Raw genomic sequence first — 14226 nt, 5'->3', positions numbered from 1 at the left:
GGTCAGTATTTAAAACAAAGGCATACAAGCTCCTTCAGTCAAATAGATAGTGTAGAGCCTCTATATACAGGAAACTTTTGTTTAACCGGAGGTTAAATGTCCGGAAAGCTATCTACCGGCAAAATTCAGGAGCCATTTCCTATAAGTTTTTTTACTTCTCGTTGCTTTTTTTTTCCAGTCAGGCTCTGCAAGGTCTAGCTGAAGCTGTTGCTTAGCTACAGAGACGCTTTTAAGCTGCAGCCGACTGTTTTGAAGCTGTTGCTAAGCAACAGGGTTTGTTGATTCACACGGAGCTCAAAAGCTCCGTATGTTTTAACATCAGCGCTGGTTTCTACGGCAGTTTTGATGGTACGGCACCAGCTCGGTCCCGTCAGTGCCGGATACCAGAAAGTTTCCTGTAGTTTAAAATACAGTTCGATTGATGTGTTAACTAAAGCAGGCCTTTTAACTATTTTAGACCAAGATATTTAAATGGCTTGTTTTGGCATTACATGGGCTAAAACAACTTAAACCTTCAAACTTTTGTTGCAACTGGTTTCTTATCAGCTGTGCAATCGTACCATTGGAATAAAAGCCCAGCAAAAATTGCAAATTTCCAGGAATATATGAGAATCATGGCTTCAAATTGTTATTCAATGGCAACATCATTCTCTCATGGGTCTTCTATGGATTCCAGAAACATTTCCGTTGGGAGCCTTAAGAAAATAAATTCTTAAATAATGTCTTATTAAAGCAACAATCTATGGCCCAATTACGCACCAAACATTAAATGTTGGGTCATTCTAATTTGATCACTTCTACAACTGAGTGCTTGATGTACACAACACCTTTGCTCAATTTATTTATAATTTTACAGCTGTAAAGGAGGTGTTTATATCAAAATATATGGATCGAGTTTGAAATATAGGCATCGCTACTGTAGTCCACTGCATATCATGAGATTGCTATCTTCTAAAACTGATACTCTTAACTCCATGTATCCCAAACATAATAGAACCTCATCAAGCTACAAGTTGCAGATACATCTGTCCGCTATAGTTCCAATAGATACGAGTGACCGCTGCACGGTCCTTGTGAAGACAAGGTCTCATCTCCACTGTGTAGTGTGACGCTATTGTGCTGTGGAACAGATTAATGATAGATCTAACAGCCAAAAACTGGGCAACCATGAGATACTGTGGGCCATCAACAAAACTGCACAATACAATCCGCATGCTCATAGCCTGGCACGCCCCTTACTTAATCATGATCAGGCCAGAATACCAACTCTGGGTCAATGCCGGATATTGAAGGGCGTGCCAGGGCCAGCACGAGACATAGCTAAAACGGAGGTACAATCCCCACCACTTATACCGCCCATGCCTGTGGCAGGCAACCGTCTATACCAGAAAATTAATGACAGCCATTACCATAGAAGTCAATAATGATTCCATCACCATAGAAGTCAATTACAAAGGCGGCGTTTCCAGTGTATTAAGTGTGGCAGCTAGTTTAAGCAATTTAATAAGCTTTCCGCACCTCATTAAAGTGAGATTACCTTAATTACTTAATTCTCTCTATTTACCATTTTAAAAGCTCTGCTGATTTCAGGCAAATTGAAGAATTTATTAAATGTCTTTCAGGTTGTACATGAACTATTGACCTGAGGAGCTGAGTGCCTCAGTACTGCAGTGCCATTGCTTCAAATCGGGAGCGTGGTGAAAGTGGCTGAGTGACAGGATTACATGTATTTACCGGCCATCGCTCAGGCTGCAAGATTTCATTGTCTTTCGCTCCATCATCCGTCAAAGTACTATGTCCCTCTCCTCTTTAGGATGTTGATAACTGCTACACGAGCAAAGTAGGGCTGGAAGCTAAACTGGTTGACACTTTTTATTTGATACTTCTTGGCTTTACCGTCCACTGCTTATAGCAGGCAAATGGTGCAAACACTTACGCACTGCTTAAGCGCGGGAACTGTACCAACCTAGTGAGTTACCACAGGGCAAGCTGCACATTAAACGCCAAAAGCTGCAGGCTATAGCAACAGCTAAGCAGTCCCACAACCAAAGGATCGGTGCTTAGCTCTCTAGCCCTACCACATCCAGTTGACAACCCAGGTGGGCTAACCAGGCAACTAAAAAGAGGCTCCATGAACATCTCCAGCCTCAACCATGGAGGAGCCCAGCACACTAGTGCAAGAGACAATGCTAAAATGTTTGCAAGTGTCTTCAGTCACAAGTTTAGAGGTCTTCACGATCATAGATGCCAGTGCCCAGTCAATTCAGTTCACTTCATGTGACATTAAGCAACTAAGTGCAATGGACACAGCAAAGTCTATGGGCCCCAACAAAATCCTGGTCATAGTGAAGACCTGCACACCCGAACTAGCTGCCCACCATAGCCAAGCTTTCCCAGTACAGCCTGGACACTGGCGTAGACTCAACAAAGTGGAAGATTGCCCAGGTATGTCCTATGCACGAAAACATGAAACATTTAATCCAGCCAATTACCCCTCAACAGTCTCTTCCCAATCATCTGTAAAGTGACGGAAGGAGTCATCAATAATGCCATCAAGTGACATGTACTCGCCACTCAGTTTGGGTTATACCCGAACCACTCAGCTCCAGACCTTAAAGCCTTGATGCAGACATGAACAAAAGATCTGAATGAGAGAGGAGAGGGGTGAGTAGCTGACCTGAACATCAAGACAGTATTCGACAGAGAATGTCATCAAGGAGACCTAGCAAAACTGAAGTCAAATGGAGGTTAAAGGGAAAACCCTCCAGTGGCTGGAGTCACACATCACATTAAAATAGCTGTGGTTGTCAGCAGGTAATCGTCGCAGCCCCAGGATATCGCTGCCAGAGTTCCTCAGGGAAGCACCCTCAATCCCAGCACCTTTCACTGCAAGTGGCAGATAATATTCACGCAACAAGTGATAGGCAATGATCATCTTGAACAAGAGAAAGCCCAGCCATCTCCCCCAAACCTTCAACAGCACCACTTCAAGTCCCCCAGAAGCCCAACTACAACAGGCATATCAACAACATGGCTTCAAGAGCCAGTCACTTGGTACTCTGTGACAAGTGATTCACCTCCTTAACTCTTCACCATCTACAAGGTCAGGAGTGTGATGGAATATTCACCCCTCACGTAGATGGGTCCAGCAGCAACAGTGAAGCAGTTCAATATCCAGGACAGAGCAACTCGATTGATCAGTATCTGTGCCACTGGTCTCGATATCCACTCCCTCCATCACCAGTGGATTACTACTGTAGTATGTATGACCTACATGATGCTTGTAACAATTCATCAAGGATAATTCAATGACACCTTCCTCCCCTGCAACCTCTACCATGGAGAAGGAAAAGAGTAGCAATGTTGTGGGAACACCATCACCAACACAGTAGGAATAAACAGGACTTTTCCAGGTTGGCAGGCTGTAACTAGCGGGGCACCGCAAGGATCATTGCTTGGGTCTCAGCTATTTACAATCTATATTAATGACTTGGATGAAGGGACCGAGTGTTACTGATAGTGCAAAGTTAGGTGGGAAAGTAAGGTGTGAGGAGGATGCAAAGAGGCTGCAGAGAGATATAGACAGGTTGACTGACACTATTCCATTTGCCATGTTCTTGCCCAATGTGGGGAAATGTGAAGTTATCTACTTTGGTAGGAAAAACAAAAAAGAATATTTTTTGAATGGAAAGAGACTGGGAAATGTTTGCATTCAGAGGGACCTGGGTCCTTGTACATGAATCACAGAAAGTTAACATGCACGTACAGCAAGCAATTAGGAAAGCAAATGGTATGTTAGCTTTTGTTACAAAGGGATTAGAGTGGAAGAATAAAGAAGTCTTACTACAATTATACAGGGCATTGGCGTGGCCACACCTGGAGTAAAAGAAACTTTGAGATATCCAGCAGCGACGGGACCGGCATGTTGCCGATCTATCAAAACTGCCGGACATACAAAGTTAATGTTGAAGCATACAGAGGTTTTCATCTCCGTATCTGACAACAAACACTGTTGCTTAGCAACAGCTTCTAAAGAGTCGGCTGCAGCTGCAAGAGTCTCTAGCTGAAGCTGTTGCTATAGCTGCAGACCTTGCAGTGGCTGACTGGGGAACAAAAAAGAACGAGATCTAAAAAAACCTTACAGAAAACGGCTCCTGATTTTTGCCGTTAGATCGAGTATTCCGGACATACAACCTCCGGATAAACCAAAGTTTCCTGTACTGTGTACAGTTCTGGTCTCCTTACCCAAGGAAAGACATTCTTGCCTTAGAGGGAGTGCAACAAAGGTTCACTAGACTGGCTCCTGGGATGAGGAGAGATTGAGTAGACTAGGCCTATATTCCCTAGAGTTTAGAAGAATGAGGGGTGATCGAATTGAAACACACAAAATTCTTAAGGGGCTGGACATGGTTAATGCTGAGAAAATGCTTCCCTAGCTGGGGAATCTAGAACACGGGGGTCAGTCTCAGAATAAGGGGTCGGCCATTTAGGACTGAGATAAGGAGAAATTTCTTCACTCAAAGGCTTGTGAATCTTTGGAATTCTCTAGCCCAGAGAGCTGGTTGAGTATATTCAAGACACAGGTCGATAAATTTTGGGGAATTAAGGGATATGGGGATAGTGCAGGAAGGTGGAGTTGAGGTAGAAGATCAGCCGTGATCTCAATTGAACGGTGGAGCAGGCTCGAAGGGCCAAATGGCCTACTCCTGCTCCTATTTCTTATGTTCTTATGTAACAAGTGGCACACCATGCTGACTGATATGTATTGTCTTTCACTGGGTCAATATCCAGGGATTATCCAACACTATTGTGGGAGCACCGTCACAAGGACTGTAGCAGTTCAAGGATAATGCCCATCACCACAACGTGGAATAGGAAATTAATGCAGCATCATCCACATCCGGAGATTTTTTTTTATTTTTTTTTTTTAAATTTTTTTTTTTATGGTTTCACTTTTAAACAATGCCTTTCATGCTTGCTCTCCTCACATTCTCAATTGCAATCTCAAAACTGAAGTCTATACAGTCCTTAAAAATTCCTGCAGCCTGGATGTCCTAAACCTTCTGAGAATCTAAAGCATTTTATACCAGTAAAACACCAGTAATGTTTTCAATTTCACTGCTCAATATTCACCATTTAGGTAACTTCTAGGTTCACAATTGCACATCAGTGGCAAAGACCCAACATATGATTTCAAGGGGGAAATAAAACAAGTTAAGCCATATTGAGCAGCTCCTAGTTACTGTCTACAGAACAGCACCAGCAGATTCCTGGAGATTATCCAACTTCCACTGCTTAGTGAAGAAATTGTGTACAACTTGAAGGATGGGGGAAAAACAGGATATAAAAACCAAAGGAACCTTTGTAAGGAGAAGTACATGGAACATTAATCCTTCCCAGAGTACTCGCAGCTATGGACGCCCCCCAAATAAATGGATCCCAGACAAGTAAGTGAACACCAACTCCTTTCACACCAATGATTTGCCATTTACGCCAATCCCAAGCAGCTGCTGGATTGTAACTTTTGGAAGCTGAAATCCCTTTTTCCAAAGTAACATTAGGGAGATGCACTGCAAAGCAGCTGCTCTTTGAACACCAACAGCAAGCCCTCCTTTGTTCAGCCTTGAGCCAAGATATATTCTGGCAGCTAGTCAGTAGAAAACCAATTGCTTGGAGAGCTGTTGCAATGCTCCGTGCAACATGTATACCTCTGCAACCTCAAATCTTATTCTTTGTGACAAAGCTTGAATGATAAACAGTGGTCCCAAGTGTTAACAGCCTGCTCCCCCAGAACAATCCCACAGCTTTGAAGTCTCACAATTATAATTTTTCAAGCTACAATCACTATTTAAAAATAGAAAAAGTGTTCTTATTTTGGTTTTGCTTCAATGATTGCACTTTGAAGTCGGACTTTGTTGTTGCTGTTAACCTCACTTTGTTCCCCCCTCGCTGTTGTGACTCGAGTGACATTTTGCCATTTAATAATGAAAAAAAAAAAGTAGCTGTGCCAGTTTAAGTCACATCATCGAGTAATTCTTATAAGTGAAGCCTGGCAAGTCGGTAAGGTTGCTGTTCAGCAATAAAAAGGCTGATGCAGCAGGATCTGATAAAAAGCAACAATCAACATTGTGCCGACATTTAAGTGCATAAAGGTCAACCAGAATTAGTAAATTTGCATGCAAAGTTATAATGCAAATTTTAGTGGAGAAAAGTAAAGTGGAACCAGATGCCGGTGTTCTGGACTCATTCTATACAGAATAATGCCCACCTAGCTCCCAAATTCACTACAATTCCCTATTTACGTTCATGCCTATGGATAAGGATGACCGAGGAAAGGGAAGGCACAATGGAAAATAGTTTTACCCAAGAACATAGATAGCAGTCTACTCCCCATTAGCCATACAAGAAACACAACATGGCCAAGATCATAAGAGTCTTATTAAATATAACAGCTCCTACAAGATGTCCAGATTTACCACTCTGGCGAAGTAGCACTACTGGCACGAATTCATGAACTCATTTCTCTTATCTGGAAGGAGGAGAGCATGCCAGGGGATCCCAGAGACGCTGTAATCGTGACCATCTTCAAGAAAGGTGACAAGTCCGTTTGCGGTAATTACAGAGGAGTTTCCCTGCTGTCTGCCACAGGGAAGGTCATCGCAAGAATCCTCCTCAATCGAGTTCTCCCAGTGGCCGAAGAGCTCCTCCCAGAATCACAATGCAGATTCCGCCCACTAAGGGGCACAATGGACATGATCTTCACCGTGCGTCAATTACAAGAGAAATGCAGGGAACAGCACCAACCGCTGTACATGGCCTTCTTTGATCTCACAAAGGCCTTTGACACCGTCAACTGTGAGGGATTATGGAGTGTCCTCCTCAAATTCAGCTGCCCTCAAAAGTTTGTCACCATCCTCCGCCTGCTTCACGATGACATGCAAGCCGTGATCCTGACCAACAGTTCCCCCACAGACCCAATTCACGTACGGACCGGGGTCAAGCAAGGCTGTGTCATTGCACCAACACTCTTCTCAATCTTCCTTGCTGCAATGCTCCATCTCACCCCCAGTAAGCTCCCCGCTGGAGTGGAGCTAATTTACAGAACAAATGGAAACTGTTCAACCTCCATCGCCTCCAATCCAGATCCAAGGTCGCCCCACCCTCTGTCGTCGAATTACAATATGCAGACGACGCTTGCGTCTGCGCTCACTTGGAGGTCGAATTCCAAACCATCAACACTTTCACCGAAGCGTACGAGGGCATGGGCCTTACACTAAACAACCGTAAGACAAAAGGTCCTCTACCAACCTGCCCCCGCCACACAGTACTACACCCCCCCACCCCCCCCCGATTATCAAAATCCACGCCAAGGCCTTGGACAATGCAGACCACTTTCCATACCTCGGGAGCCTACTGTCAACAAGGGCAGACATCGATGACGAAGTCCAACACCGCCTTCAATGTGTCAGTGCAGCCTTCGGTCGCCTGAGGAACAGAGTGTTTGAAGACCAGGACCTCAAACCCAGCACTAAGCTCATGATCTAGAGCAGCAGTGATACCTGCCCTGCTGTATGCCTCAGACATGGACCATGTACAGCAGGCACCTCAAAGCACTGGAGAGGTACCACCAACGCTGCCTCCGCAAGATCCTGCAAATACATGGCAGGATAGGCACACCAATGTCGGTGTTCTTGTTCAGGCCAACATCTCCAGCATCAAAGCTTTGGCCACGCTCGATCAGCTCCGATGGACAGGTCACATTGTCCGCATGCCCGATACGAGACTCTCAAAACAAGCGCTCTACTCGGAGCTCTGACATGGCAAGAGAGCCCAGGTGGGCAGAGGAAACGCTTCAAGGACACCCTTAAAGCCTCCTTGAAAAAGTGCAACATCCCCACTGACACCTGGGAATCCCTGGCCCAAGACCGCACAAAGCAAAGTGGAGGAGGAGAAGCATCCAGGAAGACGCCGAACACCGAGTCTCTGCGCCAGGAGCAAGTGGAAGTCAACCCAAACACCCCACCCACCCGCCCCTTCAGCCACCGTCTGCCCCACCTGTGACAGAGACTGTAGGTCCCGCATTGGACTCATCAGTCACCTGAGAACTCATTTTTGATGTGGAAGCAAGTCATCCTTGGCTCCGAGGGACTGCAGAAGGATATTTTTCTGTAGGTCATTTTTCGATTGTACAGAAGTTATCAATTTAAATTAAGTGACATTTGGCCCTGGGAGCTAGGTTTTAGCTACTACATATGACTACGGTACACTAGTTAAAAATCACATTTAGTGGTCATCACTATTGGGTCCCTCTTGCTTGAAACGTTCGCACTGAAAATGATTCAAGTTGGTACATCGCTTCTCTGCTCCTTGGGTGTGAGGATTGGCAAGCTCATTTGAAATTAAACAGACCCTCCATTCACAGAGTATTCTTTTAAAAATCTACAAATTTTGTCAATGCTTGCAGGCATCAGTTAGGTGCTTCTGAAATGTAGCTACCAATACTGCAAGGTCAACACACAACTTAAGTAGGAATTTGGTCACAGTAGTTGGAGGCTCTCCTAGCAGATTAACTACTCAACAAGCAGTCAACTTGCAGCTAAGTGAATAAATGAGTCACAAAGTTGCACTCGTATTAAGAATTTACAGGATCACAAGTACAGATTAAAAAGTAGTAATTCAGTATATTTTAGCAATTCATTTCGATAACCTGTATTCCCCCACTCGCGGCATCCACGGTTTCTTAAAGACCCAAGATTTTTGCTTCCACTATGCAGATATCTATTCCAATTGTCAATCATTCGGAAAAACTTTTATCTTTCACCAGCTTTGTCCTACTTGCATGGAATACCTTGCAGTACTGCTCTGGATTTACCTTTACTACTGTTTAATGCTCCATGAACATCAATGAGGTCCTCGAGGTTGAACACAAGTTTCTCCAGTCTTTCCTCATACAGTACTTTAATCCTGCCACTTGGTATCAGATTTGCAGCTTTTCTAGGGTTTCAAAGTTTCTCTTGTATTTCAATAGCCAAAAATGGACATGGTGCTCATGGTGTGGGCGTACCAGAGCGGTGTACAATTTCAGTTATGAGCCATCCTCTGACTTGATACTGATCTATTTTAGCAATTCAATGCATTATTCCATTTGCTTTGATGATTGTTAGTCTAGTAAATGGACATGTTAAGTGCCTAGACTAACTTACTCATACTGAATTTCATCTGCGTTATGCCTAATTACCAATTTTATCTTGCTCATTTTATTGGTTCTTGAATGTCTCATTTTAGTATCAATTGTAAAAATTTGCATTGAGTCCCTGAATCCAAAATGTTGGCGTAAACTAGAAATAGAAAAGGCCCAAACTGCATTCACTGTGCACATTATTCACTACTCCCACCTCTCAAAATTGGCACCAGTTCCCTCACAAGTACACATTGCTTCCCTTCAGCCAATTTCTTAAACAACTTTTTCCTCGAATTCTCACTGAAAGCAATAGTCTGCGACGCCAGGAGCAAATCATTCTGTTGTAATTCAGGTCGGCTTATAGCCAGTTTTCCAGACTGCAAACTATTTCAGATCAGTCTTGATGTAATTTGATGGTTGATACAAAAGAAACTGTGCAACACTGTGCAGAGCTGATCATGAAACTTGGGCAATAAACAGTAAAATGAATCACTTGAGCAACAAAACAAGAATGATTTACTTGACAAGGGAATACAATGCAGAACGATTTGGAACTTTTCAATTTCTATTTACCATTCGGTCGCAGGTTTGCGAGGTACTGCAGTGCATCTTGTAGATAGTACACACTGCAGCTACAGTACACCCAGGGTGGGGAGGGTGGATATTTAGGCTAGTGAATGAGCTGATCAAGTGGACTTTTGTCCTGAATGGTCTTGAGCTTCTTGATTGTTACTGCAGCTGCACCCATCCAGGAAAGTGGAGAGCATTCCATCAAACTCCTGACTTGTGCCTTGCAGGTGGTAGAGGCGCTTTGGGGAGTGAGGAGGTGATCCACTCACCGAAGAATACCCACCCTCTGACCTGCTCTAGCTGCCACAGTATTTATGTGGCTACTCAGGTTGAGTTGAGTTTCTGGTCAATGGTGACCCCAGGATGTTGATAGCGGGCAACTTGACAATGGTAATTCCATTGACTGTCATGAGGGGCTGGTTAGACTCTCTCTTGTTGGAGGTGGCCATTGCTTAGCACTTGTGTGGCTTGAATGTTACTTGGCACTTATTAACCCAAGGCTAGATGTTGTTCGGGTCTTGCTGGATGCTGGCATGGCCTGCTGCATTACCTGAGGAATTGCAAATAGAGGTGAATACGGTGCAATAATCACCAAACAGTCTCACTTCTGACCTGATGGAGGGAAGGTCATTGATCAAGCATCTGAAGGTAGTTGGGCCGAGAATGCTGCTCTGCAGATCTCCTGCAGCAATGTCCTGGCGTTGAGATGATTGGACTAACAATTGCAACCATCTTCTATTGTGCATTATGACTCCAACTACTGGAGAGTTTTCCTCCTGAAACTCAGACTTCAGTTTTACTAGGGCTCTTTAGTACCATACTCGGTCAAATACTGGGTTGATGTCAAGAGCAGTTACTCTCGTCTCATTTCTGGAATCCAATTCTTGTGTCCATCTTTGGACTGCGGCTGTAATGAGATTTGGAGCAGAGGGGTCGCCGCAGAACTGTGAGCAGGTTATTGGTGAGCAAGAACTGCTTGATAGCACGGTTGATTACTCCTTCCATCACTTGACATAGAATTACATAGAATTTACAAAACAGAAACAGACCATACAGCCTAACAGGTCTATGCCGGTGTTTATGCTCCACTCGAGCCTCCTCCCACCCTACTTCATTTAACCCTATCCTTCTATTCCTTTCTCCCTCTTGTACTTATCTAGCTTCCCCTTAAATTTGTTGATGAAAGGGCGATAATTGGCTGGGTTGGACTGATCATAGATGATACCAAACTTATGAGGGGTAGCTAAATGTGTACTGCTAGTACATTTTTGAAAGGAGTTCAAGAGCAGAAATGGCCTCCTAAATAAGCATGCAAGCTCAATTTGAGGAGCTAACATGCAAATATTGGAGCAACTTAGCATTAGCTCTCTGCTACTCGGTTGGAGAATATTGCACTCCTTTGTGGTTAAACACTTCCTACACAAAACTCATTGATGCACAATTAAATGAAACAAAGAGAATAATAACAGGGTCGATGAGACGAACAAACTCCAATTGTCTACCAGTCCTCTCAAACATATGGCCTAACATCAGGCGTCAGATTGCAGCAAAGAACCTGTTCGAGAAAACCCTGGAGATAACAGCCACTTTTCAAAGATATATGGGAGGTGCCTCACCCACCACCCACCACCCCCCCCCCCCACCCCCTCAACAGAAGACCAATCTGGACCAAGGCAGCAATCATCTCCACGGCGGACATGGTCTCATGATGAATAGAATGGAGACGAACTATTCTCACCTGTAAGAAACTCATTCTTCATCCCCCAGCCTGATGAAAAATTACCTAGTTCAAGGTTGGTAAGGTGTACGGCAAATGGCCACACCCGGGATTCAGAAACAACACTCTGTAGCGGTGGTGCATTTTATCTACTGAATGGCTGCTCATTTCATGCTGGTCTACCAGGAGGACTTTCCAGACTGCATAATGCTGACAACCGAGGCGACTGAATGGCTGAAGCATGTATGATGCCTACCTAAGCCCCATTACAGTTTTGACTTATAGTTGAGCTCCCTGTTTAATTAGCTTGTACTTTCAACATTTTTCCAATCTTTATTGTATCACTTGTGAATTTGTAAATAACTGAATTAAAATTCATCTCTCTGGCACATGTTTGTCCAAACTTGTAAAATATTCAAGCATAAAACCAGAGGGGCAAGGAGCACAAATAAAAATCAATCGTTTAAATCTTAGTTAACTGATTTTAAAATGGATCCCGATGGAAAGACTACTCTGAAAACTAAAGGTAATTTATATAAAAATTTAAAAGCGACTGAAGTACTAAAGCAAACATATTTTTGGCAGGCCAAATTTATACTCAAAAGACAGTGAAGATGAAAATGTGCTCTTACTATATTCCAGGGCCCTTGCACATGAACTATTTATACTCCGTTTCATCCCAAACTAAAACTAAAATATTAACATTCACCAGATTTACCAGAAATATGAAGAGGCGTTCCCCAACTTACCCTCGTCATCTTTAGGAAATCCAAAGATGGTCGTGTCCACCTGACATCTTCCTCCCGCCTGCGCTTTAGCCCACATTTCCTTTCATTCAGCACGCAAGGCTGTGAGCGACATCGCAGCAATCCCTGTCGGCGGCTCAGCTCTGGTGTGGAGGTGGGAGTGCTGTTTGCTGAAGGCAAGAGATTCGTCGTCTCTGTAATGTGTTCCTGTGAAAGTGACAGCCGCCGCCTTGGGTTAAAATCAAACGGTCCTGCAGAGTTCCAACGGACACTTGATGTGCTTCCCTCACTACTGTCTACAAAACCACTGCTGGCAGACGAGGGCCTTGGTACTGGTGAAGTATTGAAACTGGTGATATTAAATATACTGTTGTTGAGAGATAATGTGTGTTTACTAGTATGCTGGAGCAGATTGATGCTTGTGCTTCTCTGCAGTGTGGCACTTCCATGGCTGTTGCAGCGTTGTAAAGTTGCGCTGCCACCGCTGTTGCACCGCCGCTTCGACACAGGAGTCCAGACCTTGGAACTACAAGGTTTCCATGGAGACCGGCATCGGGACAATTCATCAGGCTCCGAAAGAGACCTGCAATGTCGTTTTGTGGGAGGGGCCAAGGGAGTGCTCGAGTTCTCATTGAGATTCAACTCACTGATCCAGCCGGAGACAACAGAGGTTTTATTCGTGTCGATCTGCCATTGTAACCCAACGTGGTCAGCCAGGCCATGGTTAAACGTGCATGTCGAAAAAGGAAAAGCCACATTGCGGTTTGTTTCAGCTTTAATCGGACAAGTCCTGTTTACAAGTGCCCATGGACTTTCTTCTGTTAGAGAAAAGTGAAAACACGGTCAACAATTTCTCTAGTTTGTACATGAACAGAATTTCCAACAGAAAATATCATACATTCAACACTAATAAAAGAAATGGTCTCAGACAGCACCATACTCTATTACACAATAAACTATTGAAGTCCCGTAAAATAACAAGGCTTTTTGAACAAGTTAATTTTTAAGTTTTTCTTTAATTAGGATCGGTGAAAATAAGAGAGTCGGGATAAAGCACCTCATTTTATACTAGTCATGGCATACCTAGCGGCCTATTTTTAGCACTCTTTGTTACACAACATGTCAGGCCGACTGGGTGGAATAAACTTGCTACTTGCACTTTAAGAGAGTCAAAAATATTCGGCATTCACATTATTACAATGCAAAGACAATGCAGGAATAAAGGTACAAGGATATTACAGGGATGCCAAGGACAGCATGTTGAGGATTGGACTGTTCCTCTTCCTCCTCCCGAGTCATGTCTGATTATTTAAGCACTGGATTGCTGGGGGGTTTTTTTTGGAAAAGGGCCAGGTTTGGAGAGTGCATAAACAATTTTGACACAAGGTTATAGGTTGCTTAGGCTGCTTGGAGCTGATCCTATGATATTTGGCGACTAATTAGAATTACAAACATCGAAAAAAACTGAAACTTCAAGCAAAGCAACTATACTCTTTCGTTTGGCCACCGTACAAGGTAATGCATCCTAATTTTAGTATGAGGAAAATGTTTACAGTTTACATTTTTTTTCGATTTGCATCAATAACATGCACACAACTTTGGAGCTTGAACAGAGGCCAGCAATTCCATCCAAGCGCAGCACATTTTATAAAGAAATCTCAAAGTTCATTGCATTGAAGAATATTGGAATCAGGATATAAAAATGAAATTAAGTGGTAATAGTTAATAGACTTCTTCAGAGCAGTGTTGCACAACATTGCAGCCACAGGCAGAACCCGGCCCAATATATTATTTAGTCAGCCTATTCAAGCAATTTTAAAATTAACTTTTAAATCATCAGCAGATCCAAGGAAATTTCCAACTCCCTGACCCAACTAGTTTTTTGTTCTCTACTCATGATGTAATAATGTTAGTTAAACAACAGAAATATAATTACTCTAACAGTAACCATAAATCACAATTTTTTTTAAACTGAGAAACGTTTAATACTTGACCTGTGCCTGCCTGCCACC

General features: G+C 43.5%; 1 protein-coding gene across 9 annotated transcripts in view; it reads right to left on the bottom strand.

The window, feature by feature from the left end:
• Positions 1-14226, bottom strand: part of LOC147123642 (protein FAM53A-like) — a 119542-nt gene that overhangs the window by 63533 nt on the left and 41783 nt on the right. For all 9 annotated transcript variants that reach the window (XR_015074979.1, XM_085975451.1, XM_085975452.1 and 6 more), the window contains exon 4: positions 12218-13032. Coding sequence is in view for 8 of the 9 variants with exons in the window: in XM_085975451.1 (XP_085831577.1) it covers positions 12218-13032 (815 nt within the window). In the remaining variant the exon portion in view is untranslated. The remainder of the gene's footprint in view (positions 1-12217; positions 13033-14226) is intronic.

Source organism: Somniosus microcephalus, chromosome 2 (genome assembly GCF_052327205.1).
Source record: "Somniosus microcephalus isolate GS21.2 chromosome 2, FLI_Smic_1.0, whole genome shotgun sequence".
Lineage (NCBI taxonomy): Eukaryota > Metazoa > Chordata > Chondrichthyes > Squaliformes > Somniosidae > Somniosus > Somniosus microcephalus.
Note: the sequence above shows the minus strand (reverse complement) of the source record. Positions and strands in the feature narration are given on the sequence as shown.